Source organism: Opisthocomus hoazin, chromosome 8 (genome assembly GCF_030867145.1).
Source record: "Opisthocomus hoazin isolate bOpiHoa1 chromosome 8, bOpiHoa1.hap1, whole genome shotgun sequence".
In the NCBI taxonomy this organism is placed as follows: Eukaryota; Metazoa; Chordata; class Aves; order Opisthocomiformes; family Opisthocomidae; genus Opisthocomus; species Opisthocomus hoazin.
In genome coordinates this window covers 67,218,867-67,233,073 of record NC_134421.1, presented here as the reverse complement: position 1 = coordinate 67,233,073, position 14,207 = coordinate 67,218,867, and the positions used below count along the sequence as shown (strand labels likewise).

The window sequence follows — 14,207 nt, the reverse complement described above, 5'->3', positions numbered from 1 at the left end:
GTCGTGGGCACAGTTTCCCCCATGGCTGTGGTGGGATCTGCCCTCTGGGTGCTGTGTGAGAGGTTTTTCCCAGCCTGTGCCATGGCTGAGCCAGAGCAGAGCCCCTCCACTCTGCATCCCGGGCCTGATGGGGATTCATGCTCATTGCCCGGATTTGCAAAGCCAAATCCTACAGCTACTGCTGAAAAAGCATTGCTGTACTCCTGGCACACATCTGGCACCTGCAAAGGAGAGATGCAGTTCTGACCTGCAGCAAAGCGCTTCGCTTCCAACCATGCATTGGCAATGCAGCCATCCAGAAAACCCCTTACAGGGGAGAAACAGCCTTTGTTTTGGTTCCTGCCGCAGTATGGCTAAGCTGGACCCCAGTTAGGTCTAGAGCATCTGATGGCATTCTTTGCTGTTACAATGGTGGGCGATTAACCTCCATCCATCCATTAGATTAATCTCATATGGTGTTAATTAATGGCATTGAGTAGTCTGAATAGTAATGGAAAAACATCTGTGGACAAGAAGGGTGGGAAGAGAACAAAGTCTGTTTAACTGCTACAGAATCCAGCAGATCCCTGTTCAGAACCCGGCCACATTTTGCAGTGATGGAGAAGTCAGCCGGGATATGAAAGGTAAAACCAGATGTGTAAAGATAGGCGATTTTTTTTCGTGTCAGAAATATAAGGCAGAAAAATATCAAAATATTTCCAAGCATCCCAGGTTAAGTCGGGCTTGCCAGACAATACAGAAGAGCTTTCCTTCCTCAAAGAAATTAATTAAAGAGTTAGGAGATGCTGGAGCCCAGAGAACCAGTAAGGAGAGCCAACAGCAAATACAAGGAGTGACATTAAGAGGGAGCTGACATATAAAAGGTACTCTACCAAATACCTCCTGCTGGGAAAAAGGAAACCTCTGAGGTCTCTCTCCTGTCTCTTTCTCTCTCAGCGGTTTTCTCTGGGGACAGATGTCTTGCACGAGAAAGATCCTGTGCAGCAAGTTGCATGAAACAGCTGTGCCACCATTATAAAGTGTAATGCTGCCTAATGCTATTAATAGACATTTAATGAGCTCTCCAAATAGTTTCATATGCAGCAATTTCACATCATTGAAGACAATTAAATACAGTCTTCGCCTGAGAGTAGTTCATGTCAGGCTGCATCGTAATTCTGTTCCGTGTATTAGGGCAGAGCAGAGGTGATGCATCAGGCTGGATTATGCTACCTGCCAGGAAAGTCTAAGTGAATCAGTTGGGATTTCTCGAGTGTATTGGCCTGATTCTCAGTCCATGCCTGCTTTATTCTGTTTAGACATGATTGGACTGTCTAGATTAATTACAGGACCTAGATCTCTGTATTTTTTAGGTAATAGATGAATTTCAGCATGAAGCCAAGATGTCAAATGTCGATACTGCTGGGAAATGGGATGTGGCCAAGTGTAGGTACAGCATAGTTATCCCTGAGGTTGAAATGCCACCTTGAAGCATGGAAAAGTAGGTAAAAATCGTAACAAGCATCAAAAAGATCCTGAGTAGTCAAGGGGCCATATCGAACTCCAGTCTGAGAATATATTAATATAGGTTTCATCCATCCTTTATTCACCAGGCTGGAAAAATGGACTGTATTTCTAACCACTCTGAGTCTGCATCTCAGCAGAATGAGGTGACCAAGCTGGGTCTCCACTCAGCAGCTTTTCTCGCACCGGAGCTGCTTTTGCACATCACTGCCTACAAGGCTGCCAGACTGCATGGAGAGCTGCACGTGCTGGCAGAATCTAAGGGTGTCCGCTGTGGGGTCTTAGCAGCCACTGGGAGAGTGGTAGTTCATCCACAGAAAGCTCTGGCAAGGATTTATTTTATTTATCTTCATTAATGATTTCTGTAGAAACTGCTGACGTTGTGCTGGAATAGCAAAATCTTCAATCTGTCATTCAAAACCCAGCCTACTTTGGGTTTTCAGGGGTTATGCTTTGGAAGGTTTTGTTTTTTAAAGTTGTGGAGTTCATTGGAAGTGAACACTTTCTATAAACATTTTAATTGAGCTAACCCCCCTTTTTTTCACAAAAAGTATCTGTCAGAAGTCTTTCAGTAGTTCAGAAAGCACTGCCTGGGTAAATTTTACATCCAGCTTCTCAACCTACGTCAACCTATGTCTCTTAGCTGAAAGTCCTGGAGACATACCAGCAAAACCTGGAGTGACATAAGCTTTTGCTAGAATGATGTCCAAGTCACACAAATTTACATTCCCTCTAGGTTTTTTGGAACTCATCAACAAATTTGACCCACTGTACTTTTTTATCAGCAGCTTTGCAGGATGCCTGGGGAAACTTTTTTAGTCCAGGTGCACAGTCTGTGCATCTAGCTAGATGGCCATGATGAGAAGTTTAATCATCTTTAACATGCCCACGAGGAAAATTCTTCTGAGCAAGTACAATGCTGGAAGGATTTTTGAATCCCACAACTCTTTGTCTCCAGCCCCAGAAATGTGGAATCGGTCTGGTTGAACACGAATCAAAGTTGGACATTTATTCATCGCGACGTGTGTATGCAGCTGCCGGTGGTGGCAGTAAGCAAACAGCCGTGGGCCAGGAGGGCAGAAGATGCCCCGTGGAGGTACCCAGCCAACCCACCACTGCGGGAAGAGCAGGAGCACCGTCTCCAGCTACAGTCCCCTCCACTCTGTAGCATGCTACAAAAGAAACGCAGCTTTGCCCACATTCCCGCCTCCAAAAATAACATTTCTAACTGTGTTTCTGGCTTTCCTTTTAGGTATGTCTCCATCCACTCTCTGTAGTTTTGTTTCATCTGCTTCTTCAGGCATTTCTGCGGTAGGAGGGGACCGGAGACCCAGACCCACCACAGTGACCACAGTGCACACAGGGAGCAAGTGAGAGCCCGGTCGGCGAGGAGCGGGCAGGCAGCTGGGCTGGCAGGTTGCCTCTGCACGATCCCACCCTGCGGTGCACGCTCAGCGAAGGACTAGAAGAAAGAAGATTTTTTATGGCCATATTTTATACTGCAATTCTGAAAAGTTTCATTTATCACAAACTGCAATGACTCCAGGGGGAATGGATCTAACAGTCTCTGGTGCTGTACATATATATATAAATATATATATATGTGAGTCTAGCAATGTTCTAACTAATGAACACTCGTTCTTTTCCCCAGTGATTTACTCCTTTCTCAGCGTAGGCAAACAGTATATGTTGTATTTTTTTTTCCATTAATTGCAAACATCTCAACTGGATTATTTAAATAGAGATACTTTTCTGAGCATTATAATTTTTTTTTCTTTTAAAAAGTACTTCCAGCAATGTCCTTCCTTCCAGTTTGCTAGAGGATAGGTTATTTCTGTAGGTAGGTTAACTTTGCAACATGGGAGGATTTCAATGGCATGCCATTTCTCTCCCCTCAAATGGGACTGCAAGTCTGTCTGGCTTTAGCAGAGCTGTTACTGCTCAGATTAAGAAACTGCTGCTTTTCCTGCCCTCCTCCTCCTTGAAAGCCATGGCGAGGCCATGCTGTCCTTGGCCTCTTTCCTGTAGTGCTGGGGATCTGCAGTACCCTTGTTTCAGAGGAAAGGCATCTACACGGTGCCAGTCAGGAGCTGGCCAGAGCTGAGCAAACAAAAAGACAGAGCACAGTCTCATCCTGCAGCTCTTAATTTCCTTCGAGTCGCTGTGTGCTACGAGCAGAGTGAAAGAAAACAAAGACGCAGGACCAGGAGTCATAGTCATCCTCTGCCACTGCCTCGTTGTGCTGCCCTCGAGCAGGACATGTAATTCACCAGCCTCCTCCCAGCCTGGCCTTTGGCACGGGGTGCATCCAGCCCGAGGGCTCTGTGCCAGAGGTGCTGAGCACCCACCACTCCTCAGGGCTTTGCCTGTCGTTGCTGATGCTCAACACCTCCCAGAGTGGCCAAAACTGAGTATCGGAAGCCAAGTAGAAAAGTTTGGATGTTAATCTCTGTGTGCCTGGGTTTCACCCCCTGGGAGAGGGGTGGTGCTTGCACCCCTCTGTGAAGCACAGGCAGGTTCTTGGGTACAAAGTACAAGAGCTGGTGCAGCGCTGCTCCATCACGCTTAGCTCCGGACGAGGACTGCCAAGGTGCGCTGAGCTGGGAAAGCAGGGCCTTGCCAAAAGGCATGGGCACATGCAGGTCTGGGGCAGCACTGCCTCCCCCTTCTCCCCAGAAGCTCATATACAAGAGCAAGCTCAATTCCCCCATTTTTTCAGTTACTAAATAAATCCACTTCCCAGGCTCCATGTGCTGGTGCATTGTTGAGGAACAGCCGCTGTGACTGTTGTGCAACCATGCATCAAAGCAACTTAGAATAGGAGAGCAAATCTGCCAAGATTTGCTGAAGGGCTCCAGGTTACCTCTACACTATTCCCAGCTGTGACTTTCCTTTGAGGAGGAGAGAAGGGAGGCAGGCGACAGACGCAGGCATCCTTTCCCAGTCACTGTGAGCCTCTCACACCCCGGACAGGTCCATCCCCACCCAGAGGCACAAGCCATTCCCCACAGCATGCTTTATTGCAACGCTGGCCTCATTTATCCTGCACAAGAAATTCTGAAAGCCAGTCAAGACACACCTGAATGTATCAGGCAACAGTGACTGTGCTGGGAAAAGCCATAAGAGATATATTTTTCATTGAGACTTCAAAATCCTGCTTCAGCTTCTGTTGGTTGGCTTCAACCAGCAGAAGTGGGATTTCACCCATCATATTCTGAGCACTAAATGCTGGAAAAGCAGGTAGCAGTGAGCATTGACTCTGAAATAGCCTCTCCTATGGTGGCATTTAAAGCTGTTGCACCCAAGAAGTCTCTAGTTTCCTTGGTATTAAGCTGCTCCCCATTTTCAGAGGGTTGTGGCACATCTGAGTGAGCTCCTGGGAGCCCCTGGTGCCCTCCACCGTGTTGCAGCTGGCACAGATGTTCATGCAGAAGGGCTTCAACTTCAACTTCTCATTTTAGGAAAGATGCCAGATAGTGGTCTCTTGGGGAGTGGTAGCAAAACTCCATATAATTTCTCCGGTGAGGACTACTGACTGAGATCTGGGCCAACCAAAGGGCAAGGGATCTCCTTGCTGCAAGTTACGCTCCTGTCCCCATCCCCAGGCCACTGCCACCCCATATTTCTGCCCCACTGACAAAGAGTAGGAAGAGCTTTATCAGTGTTTATCCTCGGGGCTTTTTATGTTTTGCTGCAAAGGTGTCTGAAAATGAGTATAGTACAATTTAGACACATTCTAAGCCAACTTCATTTCACCAGCCTGATTAAGGAAGCTTTAGTTTAGGAGAGGCTCCTATCCCAAGAAATTCACGTAATTTTGAACCCACATAAGCACAGCTGGCCTATTCTGCTCCAGTTGCATGGGTGTTAACAGGTAGTCCCCTGGTTTGGAGTCAGTGGAGTCACCCCCATTTACAAGCGTGCAACCAAAAGCAGGGTTTGGTTAGGGAATGTTTTTGTCTTTGTAGTTGTTTCAAAGATTAGGGCTCAGTGTTCCCTCTTTGCCTCCTCTTCTGAAACCTGAGGTCCAGTTTGAACTTGATGTAGTTGCTGAGGCCACTAGTCAAAGTGCAGCATCCAAATGTATCTTGCAGAAAAAAAGAAAAGCAAATGGATTTCTATCTGCAAAATAAAGAGCAGTGACGGGAGCAAAGGCAGACATGCTGTCCTGCAGCTGGGGGTCGGTTCCCATAGGCTGCCCCTCCTCGCTGGATGCTTTATGTGTTTTTTGTTGGGAGGGGTATTCTTTCCTTCCACACTTGGAATTAGGGTGGTTTGTTTTCCTTCCTGGAAATGGTATTCTGCTGTAGTTGTGTAATTTATTGTCATTCTCTTTGGCTTGCTGTCAACTGCTGGGATCTTAAGACAAGAAACAGAAGCACTTAAAAGCAAAGTAGTTTCTTTCTTCTACGATTTTGGGTGGTGGGAAGCTCTTCTGTGAAACACAGCTGGAGACCTGACCGGGGGTTCACCACATGCTTAGAGATCTCTCTTGTCATTGAGTCCTGAAGTATCTCTTGACTGTAACTTCTCAGTTTAAATCTGGGTAAATCCATTAACCAGGATGACTTGGCAGCACCCAGGCCACATTTACAGAAGGGGTGGGAGCTGTTTGCCCCTTGGCAGCAAGGTCTGGGTACGCAAACACTCCGGCATCGCTTGCTGGGGATGCTCCAGTGCCCTTCCGTGTCCTTCCCCTGCCCCCGTCTCACTGGCTGCTCAGCCACTCTCACAAATGAATGCAAAGACGGGAGTAAACAGTGTGTGCATGTGGGGAAAGGGCTTATAGCCCTGAAGTAGAAGATTTAAAACAAATCCCCAAATGGCCTTGCCATGAAGGAGCAAGTAGAAAAATCTCTCTGGGCTCTTTCCCAAAGGACCGTCCTAATAACAATGTGTGATTTGCTCTTCGCATGAGGACTTCAGCCTGAGCTCACCTGTCTGTTACCCTTTTCTGCTTTACTTTACTGGCACCAATGTGTTTTTGCTTTGTAACTTGTTTTCCTCAGCTCCTTCCCCTTCTTTTTCTTTGCTTGCAGCTTTGATTGTTGATTTTTACCTCCAGAGTCACAGAGGCCATCTCTGATGCCAACAGCAGTGCTCTTGCTGGGAACACAAAACAAAACAAAAAATCCAGAAAACCTCCAGCTGGCCCCTTAGCCTGCAGAAGAAGTTGTGAGGACAGGCTGCCCATGAACTCTGCGAGCTGAAAGTCAGTGTTGCAGTGGCAGGGGCTTCCGCTGCTGATTTTGCATGTGACTTCATTCCCAGTGCATCCTAACTTTCTGCTGGATCACCCCCTCTGCAGCACGAAATGGATATTGGCCCCGCAGCACAGCTAGTGGGGAAGTAGGAGCACGGGGAAAACTTGGCAGTGATGCTTTCCTGAGACTGTGTTACTCTGCTGGTGATGTCTCTTCTGTCCTGGTTGCTATTGTACAGGTGCCATTAGAGTAGTGGGTGCAGAAAAAAAAGTAGGATTTTACCTATGCCGTTTGTGTCTGTTATGGTTGTGGTGTTGAAATAAAACCAAGCAATGATAGAGGTTTGTTCCTGATATGAATCAAACCACAAAAAGGGGTGTCACCCCCCTGGTAGACATCTCCATGTAGTTCTGCAGTAGGCATTAGAGAAGGGTTTCCGCTGTGCGTGTGTCCTGCATACCTCCATGGCTATTGACAGTATTTTTTCTATAACAAGTTCTGGGCCCCTGCCTGGCCCTGAGGGACTCTGGGGCTTGTCCAAAGCTTTTCACAGCCCCAGGAGCCAACACAGCCCCTGACCTCTGGCTTTTCTCCCCAAACCCTCTGCAAACCAGAGCATGGACCTCCAAGGTGCCCAAGAAATGCAGTGGCAGCCAGCCCTAAGGCTGCCCCTTCCTTAAGTGTGACCCTCTTTTTAGTGAAATAAGCCCCCAGGGGAAAGCCAGATAGCTTTTAGTTGTTGGTGAGCAGGGACAATACTGTCCATTGATGTGAACTTGGCTTTAACTACATTGGATATAGGGTAACCTGTGTTATTATTTCCCTCTGTGATAAAAGCTGCAGACCAGAGCAGCACTAGGTGAGCACTGCATAAAAATATGAGATTGATTTTGCCAACAAATTGGTGTAGACTGTAGCCTATTGCTTTTACTCTTTCCAAAGAGTCAGGGGATTCATGGACTGGCAAAATAAGTTTCAAGGCTGAGCCCTGAGGTACAGAAGTATCATCCTTTATGTGCATGGAAATTCCCATTTAATGGTATTACTTGCATTCTTGCTCCCATGCATATTTATCCATCTGAATTGGGGCCTGAATGCATCCCAGAAATTATTCACAGGAAGAGAGTTTTGCCTTCGTTATCATGCTTATTTGCACCAGAAACTTGATGCTAAGAATCATGCTCATCCAAGCAAAAAGCAGAAACACACATGGAGACTACAGTATCCAAGGAAAACGGCATCAAAACCGAGCACGGAGGATTAGTTGGGAAATCACTGTGATCAATGGGTGAGTGAGGAAACAACAACCTGCTCACAAACGTTGCACGAACAGAGTTTCCCCTGGTAAATTAGTCATTCCGGATTTCTTGCTTAGCAGCAAGTTTTACATCATCCCTTTCAGTTTTCCCTGCATCCCTGCAGCTGGGTCCTGCCTTCCCATCCTGCCTGCCGGGGTGGTCCTGTCTCCGTGACACACGTGTGTGCACACACACATATGTGCCTGTTGCGGCCCCAGGAATCACAGATCCCACCAGTGGGAGATGAGGAGTTGGTTCAGGTTTTTTGGTCTGACTTGGCGCAGTTGGGTCAAAGCTGTGTAAATAGTTTTTGTAACAGAGGATTATGGCTCTTTATCCCAGACTCTGGTTTTCAAGACCCCTTCCCCACCACGAGCCGTGCCACTGGTCTGTCCAGGTAGCTATTTTTCTCCTCCTCTTCATAAATGATAAGGTCATAAGAACAGCTCTTACATTTTTTCCACACGCCAGAGCTGAATCAGGGCATGTACGCTCGCAAGCGTTGTGAAAAAACACTGCTGAACTAATGATGACATCAAATGTCCAATAAATGCATGATACTGCACTGCATGTATTAAACTGCTGTTCACTGTTTCTGTATTTCCCAAGCCTTTTCTTTATGCACATTTAACCCAACCTTTTCTTCGAGGGGTTTCTTCTACGTTTTGCTTTTAAATGACTCAATGTATCTGTAACTCTAAATCCATCGTTAAGTTTGAGTAAATGCAAAAGCTGATGTTTTGTAAACAAGATCCTGCAAAGCCTGGTAATGTAGTTTGTCTTTCTGTTGAATGCTCTGCAGCATGTACAGGAAGAGTCACCATCCAGAGCACCTTAAAACTATGCAGCAGTCACACACACTTGTCTAGAAACAGGGAGTCGGGGAGGGGAGGGTCCCTTTTTGAATACAATGCTTAAAAATTTGATCTTCGTCAAAAATTCCTTCCCTGGATTGCTAATGCTCAGGACTACCAAGAAACATACTGGTGTGTCTCTGTTTTTTCTTTTTTCTTTTGGTTTGCTTTTCTTAGTCCAATTGTAGACTGGTTCACTCAATTCTTAGTATTTTTCTCTTCCTACAAGATATTTCTTTCTCACCTATTGCAGATTGAACTGCATTTTGGGGACCAAGATGGTGTGATTATTTGCCTGCACAAAACAGGGCAGAGAGCTGAGCTAATTATCCCATCCTTTCCAAAGCATCACCACCTAAATACTTGCATTCACACTTGAACCTCCACACAGTACCGCCATTTATCTATAGAAGAATTTGGTGTGGGTCTTTTCCTTCTTCTAAATGGAAATCAGGCCCTTGCCTTCTCTTCCCTTAGTCATTGACCTATATTCATTTGTGCTGGTCTTTCTAGGAAGGGTGCAGGATGGTACTTGTAGTAGCTCCGGCCCAATCCTCTTGTGGGCATCAGCAGGGCATTGGTCCCAGCTCCTGAGTGGTTGCCGTGTTGGTGTGGAAGATCCTCAAGTTCTCAACACTCAGAGCAGAGCCATCTGAAAGGGCTATGATATTGCTCTGGGTTCCTGGCAAGGACATGCAAAGCAGCGGGGCTACAGATAAAGCACCGTGCTGGTGGTGTAGGGAGCAAGTATCAGCCCTTGGAAATCATGCAAGGGACCTGCTTCGTGGTGGCTGAAAGCACTAAGAAGTGTCGAGCCCACCTTCAAGGCTCGTGCTCAGCCAGGATGCTGTGCCATTGCTGAAGCGCTACATGGCCACATAAAAAATCATCATTAATAATGGTTATAAATCAGCCTGAGTTCAGATTGCTGAGGCAGCACAAGGTGCTGAGGAGTTGGACATGCGCTGTGGTTCCTGGTGGGTGGGAGCTCCAAGGGTGGTTGCTCAGGGTATTTCCAAGCTTCTCCATCGCTCATCTGCATTCCCTGAGCCCAGCATGGCATCACGCATGCTATGTCTTACTAGATCAAGCTGTAGCATGACCCCCAGAGTGAAGAGCGTGGAAGCTTATAGCTCAGTGGGAGATACGGTGTGACTCATGTTTCTGGTCAACGCAATGTCAGCATCGTGTTGTACGTTGTCCTCGAACTGAGAAACAGCATTTTGGTCAGTTTGGGCCTTTTTTTAGATAGTCATTTCATCTGGGTCAGCAAACAATGAAAGAAAAGCCCAGTCTGCCCAGAGTAGTTACTCCCCAAATATCCCCAACTGCAAAACATCTCTCAGTTGACTTTTACAGAAATGCAAGCATGTTTTCTACAAAGGCTTAAATCTTAATCAAGGAATGTCAGTGTGCCTATTATTGCAGGTCTTGTGATTGATACAAGTTCATAACAGCATCCATGTCCAAAAAGAAGGGAGAATGTGTATTTACTCCATGCATGTATTAAGGCATTGCAAAAGTTTTATCTGCATAATGAGTTTGCAATACTGCAAATTGTTAATGGGGCTACGTTGCAAGTGGTTCTCTGCCTTGACAATCATGTATACATATCGAGATTTCTATCATAATGACAATTTAAAGGGATGACTAATTGTTTTCCTCCAATAAATCCAATTAAATCACCCTGACTTGAGGTCTGATGATTTTAAGTGCATGAGCTTCCACCCATGTGCAAGAAAGGGAGTGAATAATTTCTATGGCTGCTGCGCTGCTCTGTTGTGTTTTATACAACGATGTCCCTTTATGTCCCAAAGGAAGACAGAGAGATCTTTTCCTCCCCAATTCACTCCATAGAGAAATGGATAAAAAGGATGATTTGTCCTTCAGGTGTTTCCTAAAGCTGCTGTTGGGAGTGATGCTGAGTGTCAACATACAGAGACATGACTGTCTCCTGGGGGCTGAGAAGATCTGTGTGGGGCTGGGCGAAGGAGATGCAGTTGTTGGAGACTGCTGCCCCTTTGAGCTGGTCCTGGTGATTTACTTGTGGTGGGAATCATGAAAGGACACATGACTTTTGGTAGTGTTTCTGAGTCCTTCTGCAGTCAGCAGTGTCCTCCAAAGGCTGTTGTGTGCGCTTCATCATTGAATTCCTTTTCCTCCAGACCATGTTCCCAGGGTGTATTACGGTTGCTTTCCACCAGCTCCACGCCCTCCCCCCCCCCCCCCCCCAGCCTTATCCTTAATTTTTCCCACTTTCATTTCTGCTGTACTGGCTTTCACTCACTGGCACACAAGAATATCCTCCTCTTTAAAAATAGTTGGCAAAATCACTACACCCAGACAAGAGTTGTTGGAGACCCAGCAGAAAGGTGGACCCATGCTTGAGGTCATAGACAGGTGGTTTTAGGCATCTGGTTCAATAAGAAAGCTGAAATGAACAGCAGTGATAACGGACAACTCATAGCAATATAAAGAGAAAGGCAAATTACTTAAATAGCTTTATATTGTGAATGAAGAAACAACCACCAGAACCAATCTGATTACTACTTCAAAGCTGTGGTATGCAACTGTGGCCACAGAAGTAGGTTTAGATGGTGAGCTGTACCAAGAGAGATGACATGACCTTCCATTTATGCTCTGGACAAGCACATCCATAGGAAGCTACAGCTTGGAAAAGTACATCCATGTACAAAAATGGCGTCAGGGAGTGGGTTGGAGGCAGAGTGTGTCACTGAGGCACAGACACACGATTTGCAGTGTCAGGAGTAGTAGATCCTGTAGAAAGACTCCACAGTCTTCCCATATGAGCCAAGCCTGAACTCTATCCACCCCTTCACATTCAGGACCATGGTGCCACCTGTGCAAGTTAGCTCTCCTGGTTTGGCTCAAATTCTGCAGACTTACGGTAGTTAAAGGCCTGTCCCACATTTCACGATGAAATTAAAATCTTAGCCAGGAAAACCTTCTTCTCATGTCTTCATTTCAAAATCAGAGGTTCCTCTGTAGGCTCAGTGGTCACCCAGTGTGCACTAAGCCTTTCCTGGCTCCCAGTGAGATGGGACAGATCACCACAGAACCACTGAAATCCTGATGCTATAAGATGGATTTTCAATGTCATGTCAGTATTTAGTTGATCTTTGTAAGTTTTCTTCACAGTTACAGGCTCAGCAACAAATTCTTGGTTGTTCAAAACAAACGAGTTAAAATGTCAGTACAGAGAAGCCAAAGGGATGAGACTGAGAGGGGGCTATAGAAAATATTATGCTTGCAACTTTGCCAAGATCCACAGCCATGTTTGCACTGGAGGGAAGGGGACTGTCCTCTCTTTGAAGGCTTTCTGAGCGTTGGTATGCACTGAGGGGCTGGCTTATGCCATGCATCAGCCTTTCTTCATGCTCTACCAAATCCATTTCTCAGCTGCTTTGCTCTTCAGCACTGTCCTTCATTAGAACCAGGGCTCTGATGGGCAGCACTAGGCTACAGGCAGCTCTTCTTTCACAGTCAAAAGTAGTTTTGCATGAGTGAAATCTGTTGAAACAGAGCATATGCAGGTGCCCAACTTTGAAGACCATCCAGCCTGAGCAGGGATAGACCCCCTGCGGCTCAGGGCTCCTCACGGCCAGTGATGCTGAGGAGGAGACATTCTGCACAGGGCTTTCAGCCACAGCACTTGTTTCCTCACAGTGTAGACAGTCCTACCCTTTCTCCAGTTACACCTACACTGAATTTTATCATTAAGGTCAAACACACCTCCCAGCTTGTCCATGAATCCACAAAACCATATTTTCAGATATAAGCTTGTGAGGTACCCTCTGGAGACTCCATGAGAAGAGAACATGGGCCTGCGCTGCCCTAGAGCAATCCCAGGGCACTGTAAGCTGCTGTAGGAACAAGGGGACATGCTGTTCCCATCATATTACTCTTCCTTCCAGCTCTGGACATCCCTCAGGGAGAAGGTGAACCTTCATCGCTGTGGGTATGTGACCTGCCCAGCACATCTGAGTCCTTGTTTTGATGGGGTCTCTCAACAATGCCGAATTAGTGTGATAATAACCATTTTTTACAACTGTGTGGGTGGGGAAGAAGGACCATCTGGATCAGCACTGCAAGTATTCAACTGAATATTTCCAGGTTGTTTGGTGTTTGAGCTTTCTGGATTACATTGGGATAAATTCCTGACTTCCAAATTCTGTTTACTTATCCTGAATTCAAAAGTTTATTTTCTTTGTTCATCTATGGTTATTTTTCTTTTTATAATTGCAATATTCTGATAAAGTTACAGTCAATTAATTGTTCATTTACCTTCTTCATGAAAGTGTTTTGTTTAGGGAAATTAATAACCATAATAATAGAGCTGAGAGGCAATTTGTCATTCCCATCAAACTCATGAGCTTTGTGCTTTCTTTGGTGACATAGAGGCTCTTGCATGTTTTTAATTTTCTTTCTTTAGGGCAGAAGCAAGACCTGTGTTCACATCTCTGCCTCAGCTTGCAGTCTAGCAGTGACTAGAAATGCATAATAAATCTCAAATAAATATTTCTTGTTGTTGGAGGCCGGCTGGGCAGGTACCCTCCATACTGAAGAGTCACATATCATGTCTATAGCAGAGCTACTTCAAGTTTGCATTTGCTCAAAGTAGCATCTGAAATGTAGCTTTCCTCCCCAGTCTCTGATCCACCACAGCTCAGCGTAGCACCTAAGTGATTCCTGATCTCATCCACCACAGAGAAAAATTGTGCCACCAAAGTTGGAATCATGGTGAAGCCATACTGACCTTCAATCTGAGTTGATGGATAAACTCCTGTTCTCAACAGATATAACACAGGTACTTACTCTGCCAGACCAAAGCAGAGGGACAACATGGCATAAACTGAAGGTTTGGGACTAGGCTAATATGCCTTTTCAGTACTCAAATGATAGGATTTTTTCATATGTTTCAAGTCTGGAAAGAAGAAAGAGGACAATCTTTCAGGTACTTTTTGGTCACTGTATCTAGAGAAGGAATTCAGCTATGATCAGGCTAGGGTTGAATTCTTAAGACGCTGTTTAACTTCACTGCCACCAAAGATGTCAACATCGGAGTCCACTGCCAAGCCAACTGACAACCTTGGAAACGTGTTGAGGGACTTCCAACTCCTCTTCCCTCCCTAAGTATTTGTGGTACCTATATGCTCATTTCTGATGTGCTTTGCAGGGATCGCAAGACAGAACCGCAGAATGGTTGAGGTTGGTAGGGACCTGTTGGAGGTCATCTGGTCCAAATCCTCTGCTTGACAAGCAGGATTACCTAAAGCAGGTTTCCCAAGACCATGTCCAGATGGCTCTTGCATATCTCCAAGGATGGA

At 45.9% G+C, this 14,207-nt stretch overlaps 1 protein-coding gene across 4 annotated transcripts in view; it reads left to right on the top strand.

Annotated features, from left to right (window-relative positions):
* CAMK1D (calcium/calmodulin dependent protein kinase ID) overlaps positions 1 to 10,536 on the top strand; it is a 228,829-nt gene extending 218,293 nt beyond the window's left edge. The window contains exon 11 of one of the 4 annotated variants that reach the window (XM_075428202.1): positions 6,569 to 10,536. In XM_075428202.1, coding sequence (XP_075284317.1) covers positions 6,569 to 6,570 — 2 coding nt within the window. In that variant the 3' untranslated portion in view covers positions 6,571 to 10,536. Of the gene's footprint in view, positions 1 to 2,755 lie in introns of all 4 variants that reach the window. The other 3 variants (XM_075428200.1, XM_075428199.1, XM_075428198.1) reach the window with 3 other exon arrangements.
* Positions 10,537 to 14,207: the final 3,671 nt, after the last annotated feature.